The 16,916-nt window shown below is 37.6% G+C and overlaps 1 protein-coding gene across 10 annotated transcripts in view; it reads right to left on the bottom strand.

The window, feature by feature from the left end:
* Window positions 1-2,964: 2,964 nt before the first annotated feature.
* C5H4orf33 (chromosome 5 C4orf33 homolog) overlaps window positions 2,965-16,916 on the bottom strand; it is a 32,970-nt gene continuing 19,018 nt past the window's right edge. For 6 of the 10 annotated variants that reach the window (XM_034661619.1, XM_034661618.1, XM_034661616.1 and 3 more), the window contains one exon: window positions 2,966-3,901. In XM_034661619.1, the coding sequence (XP_034517510.1) occupies window positions 3,712-3,901 (190 nt within the window). In that variant the 3' untranslated portion in view covers window positions 2,966-3,711. Of the gene's footprint in view, window positions 3,902-12,733; window positions 15,710-16,916 lie in introns of those variants that run through there. The other 4 variants (XM_034661621.1, XM_034661620.1, XM_034661617.1 and 1 more) reach the window with 2 other exon arrangements.

Consider the following 16,916-nt stretch of genomic DNA (forward strand, 5'->3'; position numbering starts at 1 on the left):
CGCTCCCCCTTGCAGGTGGCTACCGCTTCCCGGCGCCCTGACACGGCGGCTCCCTCCCCCTTCTGTTTAGCATCCAATATCTGTGCCGGGTTTCACGGCTCCCCGCTTCGTACCTCGATACTCAGCGCTGGAGATGTTCTTTTGTAGAGATCCAGATGNAGATCCAGATGTATCTTCCTGCGTCTCAGGCTGATTCCGTGGATGTTCCTGCTGGTCTGGTACCTATCCAGCTCAACTCAGGGGACCGGCTGAAAAAGGGGTCCCCTACTCCTCTGCCATCTTAACCTCCTCCCCAACATCTTACTATTGTTTTGATTTACATTTCCCTGATGATGAGTGATACTGATCATCTTTTCAGGTATATTTTAGCCATCTGCATGTCTTCTTTGGAGAAATGTCTGTTCATGTCATCTGCCCATTTTTAATTGGATTATTTGGGATCCTGGGTGTTGAGTTCTTTACATATTTTGGAGACTATCAGATATGCCATTTGCAAATATCTTGTCTCATTCCATGGGTTGTCTTTTAGTTTTCTTGTTTACTATGCAGAAACTTTTTTATTTTAATATAGTTCCAATAGTTTATTTTTGCTTTTGTTTCCCTTGCCTCAGTGGGCATATCTAGAGAAATGTTGTTACAGCCAATGTCAGAGAAATTACTGCCTATACTCTCTTCTGAGATTTTTATGGTTTCAGGTCTCATGTTTAGGTCCTTGATCCATTTTGAATTTATTTTTGTGTATGGTGTAAGAAAGTGGATCCAGTATCATTCTTTGGCAAGTAGCTGTCCAGTATTCCCAACACTTTTGTTGAAGAGAATTTTTCCCATTGCATATTCTTGCCTCCTTGGTTGTAGATTCGTTGACTATGTAGGTGTGGATTTATTTCTGGGCTTTCTTCTGCTCTATTGATCTGTGTCTGTTTTGTGTGTGTGTGTGTGTGTGTGTGTGTGCACACGCGCGCGCCAGTTCCATACTGTTTTGATTCCTATAGCTTTGTAATACAGTTTGAAATCTAGGATTGTGATACCGTAAACTTTGTTTTTCTTTGTCAAGATTGCTTTGGCTAACCTTCCATGATTACACTCAAATTTAAGGATTATTTGTTCTAGTCCTCTGAAAAATGTTGTTGGCATTTTGATAAGATTTGCATTAAATATGTAGATTGCTTTGGGTAGTATGGATATTTTAACATTATTTGTTCTCCTAATCCATGAGCATGGAATATCTTTCCATTTGTTTGTGCTGTCTTCAGTTTCTTCCATCAATGTTTTATAATTTACAGAGTACAGGTTTTTCACCTCCTTGGTTAAGTTTATTCCTACATGTTTTATTATTTTTGGTACAATTGTAAATGGCACTGTTTTAATTTCTCTTTTGGCTACTTCATTATTCATTATTAGTGTATAAAAATGCAACAGATGCATGCTATGATTTTGATCTTTTTGAATTTGTTGAAACTTGTTTTGTGGCCTAATATATGATCCTGGAGAATGTTCCATGTATACTTGAAAAGAATGTGTATTCTGTTGTTTTGGATTAAATGTTCAGACTATATCTGTTAGGTCCATCTGGTCCAATGTGTCATTCAAAGCCACTGTTTCCTTGTTGATTTTCTGTTTGGATGATCTAGCCATTGAAGTAAATAGGGTGTTAAATTTCCCTACTATTATTGTAGTACCATCAGTTACCTTCTTTATGGTTGTTATTATTGGCTTTATGTATTTGTGTGCTCCCCCACTGGATGAATAAATATTTACAATTCTTGTATCTTCTTGTTGAATTGTCCCCTTTATTATTATATAGTGTTTTTTCCATTTATGATTATGTAGCATCCTCCTTTGTCTCTTGTTACAGTCTTTGTTTCAAAGTCTATTTTATGCAATATACGTACCGCTACCCTGGCTTTCCTTTCATTTCCATTTACATGATAAATGCTTTTTCATCCCTTTACTTTCAATCTGCATGTGTCTTCAGGTATGAAATGAGTCTCTTGTAAACAGTATATAGATGGGTCTTGCTTTTTTACTCCATTCAATCAACTTGTGTTTTTTATTTGGAGCATTTAGTCCATTTATATTCAAAGTAATTATTAATAGGTAAATACTTATTGCCATTTTGTTTTATGGTTGTTTTTGTAGTTCTTTTCTGTTCCTCTCTTCTCTTGCTCTCTTCTCTCACAGTTTGCTGGCTTTCTTTACTGACATACTTGCTTCCTTTCTCTTTATTTTTTGCATACTTATAGGTTTTTGATTACACAACATCTTATGCAAATAGCAGTCTATATTAAGTTGATGGTCACTTAAGTTTGAGCCCATGCTAAAAGCACCAAACTCTTACTCTTCTCTTTCCAATGTTTTAGGTATATGTAGTCATACTTTATGTCCTTTTATTTTGTGAATCCCCTAATTGATTTTTATAGATACACTTAATTTTACTGCTTTTGAGCTTCCTACTTTTCTTACTCTTGCTTATGATCTTTCCTTTCCACTTACAGAGCTGTCTTTAACATTTCTTTCTAAGCTGGTTTAATGGTGATAAACTCCTTTAATTTATATTTGTCTGGGAAACTCTTTATCTCTCCTTCTCTTCTGAATGATAACCTTGCTGGATAGAGTATTCTTGGTTGCATGTTTTTTTTCTGTCAGCACTTCAAATATATCATGCCAGTCCCTTCTGGCCTGCAAAGTGTCTGCTGAAAAATCAATTGACAGCTTTATGGGGTTTCTCTTGTATGTAATTTTGTCATTTTAATTGCTATGTGTCTTGGCTTGGACCTCCTTGGGCTTATTTTATTGGGGGCTCTCTGTGCCTCCTGGATCTGGATATCTGTTTCCTTCCCTAGATCTGGGAAATTTTCAGCTATTACTTTTTCAAATAAATTTTCTGCTCCCTATTTTCTCTCTTCTCCTCTGGCATCCCTATAATGCAAATATTATTATGCTTGATGGTATTGCTTTGTTCCCTTACTCTATTTCCATTTTTTACTATTTTTTCTCTCTCCTGTTCAGCTTGATTGCTTTCCATTACTCTGTCCTCCAGGTCACTGAGTTGTTCTTCTATTTTCTTTACTGTAGTATTTATTCCCTCTTGTGTACTTTTAATTTCAGTTATTGAGTTCTTCTTTTCTGATTGGTTCTTTTTTATATTTTTTATCTCTTTGTTAAGGGTCTCTCTGAGGTCCTCCACTCTTTTCTCAAGTCCAGTGAGTATTTTTATGACTATTACTTTAAATTCTCTATCAGGAATAATATTTATCTCTGTTTTGCTTAGCTATCTTGCAGTGATTTTGTTCTATTCTTTCATTTGGGATATTTCCTTTGTCTTGTCATTTTATCTAATTGTCTGTGTCTGTTTCTATGTGTTAGGAAAGTCAGCTATGTTTCCTGCTCTTGAAAGCAGTGGCCTTATGAAAAAGAGGTCCTGTAGTGTCCTGTAGCACAACGTCCTCTGTTCACCAAAACCTGGCACTTCAAAGATATCTCTTATATGTGCTGCATGCACCTTGCTACTGTGACTAAGCCAGGTTTGCCTTCAGTCCACTTGTCTGCAATGGCTGTCTTTGCCTGTTACAGGCAGTGTTTGGACCCTGTGTTGTTAGTGGGCCAGTCAGGGGCTGCCTTGGGCTTGAGTTGAGTCAAATCAGGTATTTTTCAGAACACTCTCCCTGTGTTGTCCTCTGAGAAGCTTTCATTGGTGGGCGGGGTCTGCAATCAGACCACATGTCTGCCCCCAACCCACTGCTGAAGCCAGTCAGACTGGTGTGTGTGGTTATCTTCACCTCTTCCTGGGGCAAGAGTTGCTTTGGCGTGGTATTGGCCCCTGTTGGGGCTGCTTGAACACTGCCAGGCTCGTGGCTTCACTTTGGATGGATTCTTGCCAAAGGCATGTTGGAGGGTGTGTCTGCAGGAAAATGAGGGGATGGGGCATCAGTGACAGCAAGGTCTGCATAGGTCTGCTGTGGGAGGGGACCTGAAGGTACCTGGGAAAACTCATGCCAAGACTGGTTGGTTTGGAGGTAGCAGATCTGAAGAAACATAAGGAACAGGATGTGCTGTTAACAAACTAGATAGAGGGTGTTTTCAGTGCACTGATCCTGCAGGTGGGGACTGGGGGTCAGGGGAGGGAAATGGCACACACCAGCTCCTTTGCTCTTGGAGAAGTCTCCTAAAGTCCCCTGCCCCTCTAACACATGCTCTGAGATTATTAAATAAATCTTCCCATATACCACAGGTATTTTTCAAACTGCTGGGTTTTTTGTTTGTTTTCTGTATCTCAGTGGAGCTGTTTGTTGTGTTGTCTCTTTAAGGGTGGGGGCTCAGCTTCTCCCTCTCCCTTTGCCTCCCCACCATCCTCACTGGAGTTCACTCTCTCTCTCTCTTAAATAAATAAATTAAATCTTCAAAAAAAAAAAAGTGATGGGGACTGTTTCCTATTGGCCTCCAGGTCTCCCAGAATGGAACCTGCTGATTTTTAAAGTTCCAAGTATTAAGCCCCATTGATTTCAAAAACTCATGAAGCCAGGCTTCTTTGGTTTTCAAAGCCAAATGTTATGGGGATTCATCTTCCCAGTGCAGGTACCCATGCCTGAGGTGAATGGAGTGGGGTTTGCTCCTCTTCCCTCTCTGTGCCCATGGCGTCCCTTCCTCTTGTGGACAGTCCTACAAATCTGTTTGGCTCCCAACTCTATCCCTGCCCTTCCCACCCTCTTTGATGTGTCCTTTCTCTACATCTAGCTGTGGAGAGTCTGTTCTGCCAGTCTTCAGGTTATTTTCTGGTTTATTTACACTGATGTGGGTGCTATGTAGTTATTTCTGTGGGACAGGTGAGCCCAGGATCGTCCTACTCCACCATCTTCCCTGGAAGTCTAAGAGATAATTTTAAAAAATCTCATTGGCCATCTTTGGAGATTGCCATAGAACAAATTATTCATAAAACTGCTAAATAAAAAGAATCAAGCATTCATCCTGTAAAAACAGTGTTTCTTGGTATCCAAATAGTTGAACTGGGGTCATTTTTTTAATACAAATATTCCAGCTAAGAAACATGTAGTAATGACAAAATTGGATTATCAACATTTTACAAGCCCTAATGAATTTACGAATTCAGGCAATGGTCATCAGTGGCTCCTAATATCACAAAATGGAGACAACCAGTCATTATGCATCTCCTGACAGAAGAATACAACACCATCTATGAGATATTCTTACCAAAAATTGAACCTGACTGTAATTAAGCTTCTAGATGTAATTCACAGAAAATACAGGAAGTAGATGAAAGCATGGGAATACAATTATCAAAACCCAGACCAGAGAATTTTCTTTGAGACAGAGATCTAGAGAGAAGGAGCGAGAGAAATCACAAGGAGGAGGGAGAAGAAGGCTCTCCGCTGAGCAGGGAGCCTGACGTGGGGCTCAATCCCAGGACCCTAGGATCATGACCTGAGCCAAAGGCAGACGCTTAACCAACTAAGCCACCCAGGTGCCCCCAGACTGCAGAATTTTCTAAAATATGAGGGAAATGTCTAGGATAGTGGCAAAAATCAGACTATTTTCTCTTGCACTGGACTTTGTGGTTTGTCATTTTGAGGCCTGTAACACCCACAGTCATTTCATATGCAAAAAGAAGCTGTCTTTAGTTGAAGATGACCTGGAAGATGACAGAGCAAGAAAACCCCAATATAAATGGGTTTAGAAACCTGATGACAGAGTGTGATTATCAACCTCTACATCAAATGGCAAAAAGTCTGTCATATCTTACTGTTTAAGCTGGTTTGAGCTAAACTTAGTTTTACTGGTAAACCAAAGCTTCTTAATTTATAGATTAGAAAGGGAGCTATATACTGTGAAAATGAACCACTTCCAATGAAAAAATTTACAATTTAAGGATCTATATATGCAAGTTCTATGTATTATCTGTCCATCCATCCATCCATCCATCCATCCATCCATCCACATATCTGTTTTATTTTCAAGTTATGAATAAAATCAAATTGAAAAGTAAAGTAGCAGGCTGTCTTTCTTTAATTAGTTTTTAAGCTGCATTGGAGGCATATTTAAGTGTAAGGTTCCCTCCAAATTTTCTCCAGTCATTAATCATTGAAAATATTTTGGATATTGACTAGTTACCCAAAAGATAATACTGTGAAAAACCAAAGCATTTAAAACTGGTCTCTGTAAACACTCTAAATTGATGGATCTTGAACATTTGTGACTAGATTCAAAATAAGAACCAAACTCTTGAAGCAATGTATACATGTAATAAATGTGAGGCACTCTGATATCTTCAATTCTATTTAATTATTTGTGTGTTACAACCCACTATACAAATTCCACAATCCACTCCCCAAGAGGTTTGCAACCTGCAGTTTGAAAAGTCATCGATATAAATTACTTCATTATTTTTGAAAGAAGATGGTCCTCTCAGAAAGGAGAAAAAGATACGTTGTCACTATGGCAAACAGTAAAATATTAAGGACAGGAAAGCAAACATTCACCATTTTTTAGGTTTTCTACACAAGTAGTCTACAAGATTATTTAGAATAAATTACTGCTAAATGACTTCAGTTTCTGATATGTACAGATAAAAGGCTATTATAGTTATTGCAAGTTACTCAAGGGTGTGATTTGGTTGCCAAAGTTTTCAGATCTCCTGAAGCTTGTCTTTTGATCTTTGACAAAAAACAGGTTAATAAAAGCATTTATTATAAATGCAGCCTCCATTTTCTGCCTCTTTAATGTTCTCCTACACTATGATTCATTCCCTAATCATGACAAATCCTAAGAGGTCTGCATTCACATTAGCCACTAGCCCACCACCAAAATACACCTGTGGCAATGACAAATTTTCAGGTGTGACGCTGCTGTAATACATAATACCCAGATGGGCCTGTGGAAGAATGTGTTTCTCTTGGCAAGTAGTTTATTAATAAGAAGTGGCTTGAACATTCATCTTCTCAGTGAGTATACCACATAAGGTGAGATTTGTACAGATACCCCTCACTTTTCATAGATTAATAATTTCTGGTTTCCTATATTCCTCACACATGTGTAATCTTAGCTCTAGTGATAACTTTTTACTATTCCTTATACGAAAAATGATAGTTGGTGATAAATGCTTCTGATTGTCAATTTATAAATTTGCTCTGCAAGACCAAATTAGGGTAAGAAATGATCAGACAGTGCCCAGGAAGGAAGATTTAACAAAAAATATGCTGCCCATATAAATCTTCAATTAGAAGATTCATTATGCAGATATACTCATCTTAACATGCAAATGCTACCTCTTGGACTTAAGTCCAAAAATCCATTAAGTATAACTTAACCTAATGAAGTCATTGCTCTGGTAGGAATTAATGTGAAACATAAAGATCCTCGTGCCTTGTGCCCATTACCGTAAATCCATCCACATACCTGTTTCCCAAACTTCCTTGCCTCCCAACTTCAAATCTTATCCTGACCAACTAGCCAAACCATTTGCCAGGGATCCTTAAATATGTGTACTTAAGGACATTTCTCCACAACACAAGTAAATGACAAAGTAGATTGCTCATGACTGCTCACTAGGCTTCTGCTTCATCACTGTCATCTGGGGCCTTTCCTGAATGGATCTGTAGTATGGAAACAGTTCACTTTCAGCTAGTACCAACATACCAAGATAACCCATTAAGCTTATCTTTTTCCCTCCTCTGTTATTTAGTTGTGGAAATCTTCCCATGAAGTCAAGTGTAAGTTGAGGGAAAGTCATACATGCAATAGAAGTAGGTGACATAGAGTTCTGGGACTTCTATTCATGCAACTTATTTTGTGCCCTCTGGACCTTGTCAGACAGGATCCTGAAAGTAGTACTTCCATAATATGATGGACTGTTGTTGTGCTCTCTTGACCTTATGACTTGGTATATTTGATAATACCTATCTCATGATAGATAGCTCTGGTCATAGTCACTTTTATGTTCCATGCTCAGGTACTCATCCTTTACTAGAAGCCAGGGACATGACAGGAACTTCTTTTCAAATATTCTTAGCTAAGAAGGCATCACCTTGCTCCAGAAACCTAAAGAGTCTACACTGTATCTCTCCTATTGGGGCTTTCCGGAGCCTCTATCCTACATCCTTATTCACCACAGAAACCTTTAGCATTATCAGATCTAGTGGGTGACAGGGCCAATTGCACCATGGCCAAAACTGCTGCCAAATCCTCTCTTGCTCCTAGGAATGACCTCAGGGTGGGGGGTGGACCTATTGGATTTATATGAAATGTTCTTAGCTAAGATTCCTTTGATCACCTGGTCCCCAGGTATCCCATTCTAATAGAAGTCCATAATGGCAATTCAGGTCCCTTACTATCAATGTCATGACTCAGTCACTAAATTTACTGTACTCAGCAATCCCAAACATCTTAGTAGTCACCTTCTTCAGACTAGAGTTATTCTGGTTAAATGTCCACATTTCTCTCTGGGGAAGAATTAGGAGAATATTTATCATATATTCTTAGGGTAACATTTCTGGTTATTTCATTAAGGGGATCCAGCTTTTCTTTCAGTCAATAGGCTCTGGGTTTGAAAACTGGATTAGATCTACAAAAAGGATGACAAACCAAAATGATCTATTTCAAGAGCTGAAAATAGCCTACCGCTCACCAGCTCTCAATTTTTTTTTTTTTCTGGTTTATAAGTCAAGGTGGCTAGCTACCCGTATCACTCTTAGGTACACCTGGGACTATTAGCTAAAGTCATGGATATCTGATGTTAATGCACTCTGACTGCCACTCCAGCCTTGCTGCTCATTATAGTAATAGAATGATAGTGCTATAATAGAATGATAGTGCTCCCCTATTCTATTTTCCTCGAGGTAAAACAGTCAGATGGTGGGTTCTCTGGTCTCATATAACATTATACATTTACAGTCTAACATCATGACATTATCATCTCTCCATGCCTTTGACCTTTCCTCAATACTCCACCAAGGCAATTTTAGCATTTCTGTTTCACGTAGTACAAGTCACCGTTTTATCCAATTTCAAGAATTCGCTCGGCAGCATATTAAGACAAGTTCCAGGTGTCCATGTCAAGATGTTAAGCCCCAAGTTTAACATCCCATGTCAATAAACTTTTTCCCTTTCCAGCCACGGATAGTGACTTTTCCAGATACACATGTGCTCCCCTTGTTCCAGGTCCTGTATCCTTTCAGTGTGCACAATACTTCTCACTCCATGTTCTTATTATTTCCACCCCCCCCCTTGGGAAGTTTTGCAATCTGACCCTCATTTTAAGTCTGGTGAGGAGATGGCATATTTTGAGAACAAGTATTATTTATGAGGTACCTGTTTCAGGTGAGGTTTTGGGGAGAAGTGTCAAGGCAAGTTGTGGAAGACTGCCTCCAACAAGGGTAAGGGGAGCTGCTTCTGCCAGCCCAGTGAGTGAAGGAAAATCTGGGGTTCAAGATATACCAGAACAGGCTCATTCACACAATGGTCCCCATCCCAGGTTTCAGGATCCCACTCTTTCTCTAAGAGACCCTCATTTCAAAATAGGAGACCTGTCAAGGCTCGGTATTCAGTAGCGTAGCTATCCTCACCATTAAACCCTGAGTTTGAATTTCCACACTTTTTGTATTCCAGATGCTGTAAATAGGGCTTTTCAAATACTGAGGTGCATTTTTCTGATGCTTGCAGTATACCTCGAGCTTGTAATTGCCTAGTTTCTTCACAAATCTCCTAAAAACTTTATCAAAAAGCAGTCAACTCCACAATTCCACATTCTACAGACTTCAGAATTAAAAAAAAAAAAAATGTTGTATCAGACACTCCGCCAGTGCAATTGTTGTCTAGGTGGGGACAGAGATTCCTAGTTCTTCCTATTCTACCATCTTCCCAGAATCCTCTCCAAATTCCAAACCGTTTTTTTTTAATTAATGGAGAAATACCAAATAAAATTATTTCAATGTTAGAGTTATTTAAAAAAGAAAAGCCATCAACTTCACAGTCCTTGTTATTACCACTGTCTCCAAGACAAGTGCTACCTATCACTTATACTGATATTTGACCTTCATCTGCTCCTCAAGCCAGTCTACCTCTGGAGAAAGTCTTCATAACTGTGATGTTACACCAGGTTCATCACCACCACCAGAGGCGTCCCTATCACTAATTGCCCCAAGAGTGATACAGTACCTGATTCCCATCCCGATGGACTACTTCTAGAGACACTTCAGGTAAAAATTGAGTTGGCCTGGGTTCCCCATAAAACAGGCCTGGAGCAAGAGCTTGCACATAAGTTGATTTTGGTAAAGTAATTACAAAAAGGAGTAGGGAGGTAGGAAGAGCAAAACAGGAAATGAGGAAAAGGCAATATGACATGTGCTATTAGTTGGCCATTGCAGCTGCTATCAGTTGGCAACTGGAGTGTGATTCCTTTAGTGACCCTCTGAGGAGCTGTGTGGAAGGGACCTCAAAATTGCCAACCTGAAGAACAAAAGAGAGGAGTATTTAACTACTGCCCCCCATTCTCCTTGTTCAAGAGTTGCCCCATGGGGTATTGGTTCCCTCACACATCCAGGATAGTCTATGTGTGAGAATGGGTAAGGTGGTTCTTGCATGGGTTCCACACAGCTGAGGCAACAGCCAAGCCCTGGTGCAGGAAACAAGGGGTACACAGTGCAGCTAAGACAAGGTGCTGTGAGTTCACGGAGTACAACTGGTTGCTGGAGTAAAAATGTTAGGTTTAGAGGACGAGAAGAACTTTCCAATAGACAGTAAGATAAGAGCTTTAATAGAGCAATGTTAAAAACTATGGAAATTTAAATGGGAAAGAGAAGATTATCCTTGGGCTTTGAAGCATGACTAAAAGAGTTGAGGGGTTCCCATCATTGCTTCCCCACTTGTAACCTTTTTTCTTTTTAAATATCGGATTAATTATATTTATTATCTTCTGCCCCCAAAGCCTAATGTTTTAAAAAGGAGGAAAAGGAGGAACAAAACTTAAATATTTTTTCTGTGGTAAATTTTTTTATGTGGGAAAAAAGAAGTAGTTGCTGGCTAAAAATACAATGTATATAGTAGTCCTCCGCACCACCTTATCTGCAGGGGATATGTCCCAGACCCCCAATGAATGTCTAAAACCATGGTTAGTACCAAGCCCTCTATATACTATGCTTTTTACCCTATATTCATGCCTATGATGAAGTTTAATTTATAAATTAGGAACAGTGAGAGATCAATAACAATAAAAACAGCACGAATTTCTTTTTTCTTTCTTCACAATTTCACAGATAGATTTGTTCTTACTATAGATCTCAGCAAGCTCAGCATATGATTTTTTTTCCTTTCCCTATTTAGTTGAGAATTTTCAACTCTTCTCTTCAAGGAAGCACTTTCCAGCTTTTCCTTGGCATCTCTGAATTGCCAGTATCATCACCCTTGAATCTGGGGGCCATTATTAAGTAAGTTCAAATAAGGATTATTTGAACACAAGCACTGCCATACTGTGACAACTGATCTGATAACCCAGACGGCTAAGTGACTAATGGGCGGGTAGCACATATACAGCCTGGACGCTCTGCACAAAGAGATGATTCAGGACAGTGCAAGACTTCATCAGGATACTCAAAATGGTGTGCAATTTGAAACTTATGAATTGTTTCTTCCTGGAATTTTCCATTTAACATTTTTGGACTGAAGTTAACTACAGATAACTGAAACCACTGAAAGCAAAACTGCAGACAGGGGTGGGAGGGACAATGGTATTTCCCCCTGGACTGTGACTTACACTTTACTGGAGCTGTGAAGAAGCATGAGAAAACACCTGAATAAATGTATGCACTGTGTAATCTATATAGGTGGTGAGAAGAGAGAATCTGCATGATACTGTAGTGAACAATTCAGAACACAGCAAGGAAATGCATTTATACATATATTAGACAAAGGAATGAGTATTCTTTCATGGTCCTGAAGCTGAAAAGCAAATTTGAAATAGTGATTACAAACACCACTCTCAAATACTAACTTTCTATAGGGTGCACTGTTTGTATGTTACTAATGGACAGATTTTCCAAAATTCTGTGGTTGAACTGCATGCTCCTTTCAAAAGAAAATGGTTATATAAGGGCTTTTGCTTGCATGGTATTGGAAGAAGGAAAATATTTCTTATCTAGGTGAAAAAAAGTTAAGAGATGTTCTAAAGACACCTAAACAGATAAAAAGAGGATCCCTACTGGGTTTTAGAAAGTTCACAAACCACAACATGCAAATTCAATATTTTTATGGTTATATCTAAAATATTTGTGCTTTACTTTTCCCCATATTATAAACAGTTATGCTTTATATCTGAACCTGTGATTCAGAATAATTGATTCACTTCTCAAATCAGGACACACTAAATATATCTCTCTTTTTTTGGAGAGCTTTATATGCGTTTATAAAATTGCTTCAGGTATTTTATAAGTCACTGTAGATTACTTTAAATATGGCTTTCCTATCCAAAACCGGCATATCGTTGCCATATTAAATTAGTTAGTTGCTATTTTCAATTTTTAAATTATTTTCTGAATTTATCTAGGATCCCTAACACTAACACCATAATAATAAAAGACATTTAAGGTCTTTTGTAAAAGTCAGTATTTATCTTACACCAGCTCTCTTTTCAGATAGAAAAAATACTTAATAAATTAAAAAATTAGTTAATAAGCCACATTTAACTAGCACTAGTGACTGTTCAATGGAACAATATACAGAAGTTAACTCCATTTAATTTACAGTTTATTTTAAAACAATATTTTATTAAGGTATAATTTATATATAGTAAAATCACAAATCTTAAATATACTGCTTGATTCCAGAATGTTGACAAATGTATGCAGCTATATAACAGATCAAGATAAAAAACATTTCAACTACCCCCTCCCAAATTCCTTCATGTCCCTCTTCTAGCCAGTTTGAATCCCCTGTCCTCATCCAGAGAATCACTGTTCTAAGATGCATGACTATAGCTTAGTTTGGCCTATAACTGGCCTTCATATAAATAGTTATACAGAATGTTGTATCTGGTTTATTTTGCTTAATGTAATGCATTTGAGATTCATGTAGGTTATTGCACGCACCAGTAGTCCATTCGTTTTATAAGCATTATTCCACTGTCTGACTATACTGCAGTTTGTCTATTCATTCTCCTGTGGATAGAAACTTGATTGTTTATAGTTTTGTGTTACAAATAAAACCGCCATAAACATTCATTTCTCTTGAGTATGTATCTAAGAATGAAACCGCTGAAACACAGAGTAGGTATTTAGCTTTAGAAATTTCCAGTTTTCCAAAGTGGTTGTACCAGATATTTCATTGCATAGTGTATGAAAGTTCTAGGTACTCTACATTCTCATTATTGCTTGATATTGCCAGTCTTGTTTCATTTTAATCATTTAACCAGCGTGTATATTTTGTAATTTTAGTCATTTAGTGGTATCTTGTTGTGGTTTTAATTTACATTTCCTTGATGATAAGTGATGTTGACTTTCTATATACTTACTGGCCTTTTGTATATTTTTTTTCTGTGGAGTGTCCTTAACTGGCTCCTCCTTCTATTACTGGTTTATAGGAGTTTATAGGAGTTCTTCATATATTCTGGGTAAGAGTTAATTGTCAGATATGGATATTTTGAATATTTTATTCCAATCTGTGGCTTGCTTCTTCACTTTCTTAATGGAAGCTTTTGATGAACAGAAAGTCTGATTTTGATGAAGTCCAGTTTCTCTTTCTCTTTCTTTTATGTTAGTGCTTTTCATGTCCTATTTGAAAAAAAATGTTTCTCTACCCTGGATTATAAAGATTACTCCTAGAACTTTTTTCATTTCACCAGTTACATTTAATTTTTCTCTAGGCTGATAAGTAGGGGTCAAGGTTTTGTTTTTGTTTTCATGATTTTTATAGTTATTTCAATACTATTTGTTGAAAAGATTATCCTTTCCCTTTCTAAGTACATCGGCACCTTTGTCAAAAATCAACAGATTGCATATCGTTCTCTTTCTTGTTTCTCCATTCTCCATACATTGATGTATTTGTCTAAATCTACGCCACGGTCACACTGTGACTGAAGCTTAATAGTAAGTTTTGAAGTCAGATTGTAAAGTCCTCCAACTTTGTTCTTTTTCAAAATTATTTTGGTTATTTTGAGGTCCTTTGCATTTCCATAGAAAATTTGAGTCAGTTTGTCTATTTATTCCCCAAAAAAGCCTTCTGGGATTTTTAACTGGGATTGTATTGAAGCTATAGATCAATATGGGATAACAAATTAGGCAGCTTATTTGTCTTATATAAAGAAGTTGATAGGTAGGCAGTCCAGATATGATACATTACTCTATCGCACTGTTTAGAACCCAGGCTCCTTTGTCTTGCTGCTCAGCTGACCCTGGATTGTCTCCTCATTGATACAATATAGCTAGTGTGTTACCTCGGGTTTCAATTATGCAATTCAGGAAAAAGGAAGGTGGAGGGAAAAGGACAAAAGGTAAAAGGTATATGGCAGCGGAATCTGGCAGCAGACTCTGTCATCTTTAAAACGTCTTTTCTTGAAGCTCCACCTAACACTGATACTTACATCTCATTAACCTGAACTGTTCTATCATGTCTTTTCTATCTGCAAAGGAATCTGGAAAAATGTTTTTGAGAAGTGACCCTAAAAATTCAAGTTCTGTTAGTAAAAAAGAAGAGGATAAATTATATTGTTGGGTAGACAACTAGGTATTCTGTACAAGTAATCAAAGTTCTTAAAAAAAAAAAAGTTCTTCTGCAAGACTGCTAATCTCTGAATTAAGAATGCTAGTGAAGGACCAGGTTTGGTGGAGAAGTTCATAGATGATCTACTAGTTGGCTTTAAACTCTGAACTATATCACAATACAAAATTTGAAAAATTCTAGACCAGGAATGTTTGATGTTTACAAAGTAAAGTGAAGATATTTTGGCATCTGGCTTAACAGCACTAAGAAAATGTCATTTGTCTGTAAATGAAAATAGAATCTGTTCCCCAAATTCAAGACTAATTCATTCCATTTCCTTCTACGGACTAAAAATAGTCACAAGACAGGAAAAACAGCTCGTTAAATACATATATATCTTGACGATGCCTTAACAGATATGGATCTCCTGTTCTACTGAAATAGGTCATAGTTTTCAACCCACTTCAAGAATGCACAGAAGATTCTGACTAAAGAATTACTGTACATTACATGGAATTTTTAAAAAATGCACAAATAAGATGTTCCAGTTTCAGGCTCACTGAGGTTTAGGGAAGTGGGAAGAGAAATAATGGTGTTGGTTGACAGAGTCAGGGATATCTGGGGTGATGGTAATGCAAGGCAGATAGAGCTGATTGACGTGATGGCTCCTAGACTGAATGACTCTGAGAAACATTTCACTTTCTAGATAAAGTCATCTATAAACTTTCTATTTTCTTGTTAACTCATATACAACTTGCTGCAAAGATACTATATTTTCACTGACCTCTATGAAAATAGTTGTTCTTGAAGTGTGCTGGTGGCATCGTGATTAAAAGAGATTATAATTGGTTTACCTTAAAAGATATAGATTAGAAATGACTGATATGGTCATCTACTATACTCCTATACATCAGGTTTCTCTATTAACCACAGCTCTGATTCTGGTTGTTTCCATTCTTCTCCAAGCAGTGTATTAAAATTGAAAGGCTTGAAGTATTCCAGACGATGGCTAAACACAAAGAAAAAGGAGATGGGAATTGAAACGAATTAAGTATTTGTGAAATAGTTGTCCTGAAGGGCTATTTATTTTATCACATTTGTGATAGAACACGTTCTATTTTAAAAATACCAAAGGTAAGATATATTCTACGTGTACAACTTTCTCACTCTTGCTATCAAACACTCAGCTCTGAAATTCACCCACATCTCAAAACATCCTCCTCTTAATTCTAGAAAAGCTCCCTCATAACTGAGGGAAGAAATAAAAATCAACCCTCAAAAACCTGACTCATTCTATCTAGCCTTAAACAAATATTATACTCTCGGAGATGTTTTTACATTAAATTTTGATATACTTTATATGCCATATAGATAATGGTTTTAAAGTTTCACTTCCATAACTTAGAAATAGACTATTTTACCAGGCAATAGAGGTGAATGCAAAAGAGATTTAATTCTACTTCTTTTCTTTCTAGGAAAACCATTTAAGTAGTCTGGCTTAATGAGGAGACAAAGGCTTAACTAACATGTTACAGTGGATCTCAGCTGTGCAGGAAATCATTCTGTCCTGATTCTACCTTGACCAATAGTATACTCACACTTTTATCTAGGGTAAGTCCCCAATAACTTGTAAATGAGGAGCCTGAATACAGGAAGGCATTAGCTGGTGAAAAGCCAGAGAAACAAGCCATCTTGATATGAGGGCCCTGAGTGAATCATCTGGATTCCTGTCCCATTCTGCACCCCAGCCAGGCTGAACCAGGCTGAACCTGGTTTAGAGTCACACTGCCAATCCAGAATTAAGAAGTTAAGGAAACTTCCAGTTATGAAATGGGTAAGTCACAAGGATAAAAAGTACAGTCTAGGGAATACAGTCAATAGTATTATAATAGCATTCTTTGTACAGAGACTGATGGTAGCTACAGTTGTGAGCATAGCATAATATATAGATTTGTTGAATTATGGTCAACTAATCTTCAACAAAGCAGGGAAAAACATCCAATGGAAAAAAGACAGTCTCTTCAATAAATGGTGCTAGGAAAATTGGACAGGTATATACAGAAGAATGAAACTCGATCATTCTCTCACACCATACATAAAGATAAACTCTAAATGGATAAAAGACCTCGATGTGAGACAGGAATCCATCAAAATCATAGAGGAGAACAGAGACAGTAACCTCTTCGACACTGGCCACAGCAACTTCTTTCATGACA

The sequence above is a fragment of the Ailuropoda melanoleuca genome, chromosome 5 (genome assembly GCF_002007445.2).
Source record: "Ailuropoda melanoleuca isolate Jingjing chromosome 5, ASM200744v2, whole genome shotgun sequence".
Lineage (NCBI taxonomy): Eukaryota > Metazoa > Chordata > Mammalia > Carnivora > Ursidae > Ailuropoda > Ailuropoda melanoleuca.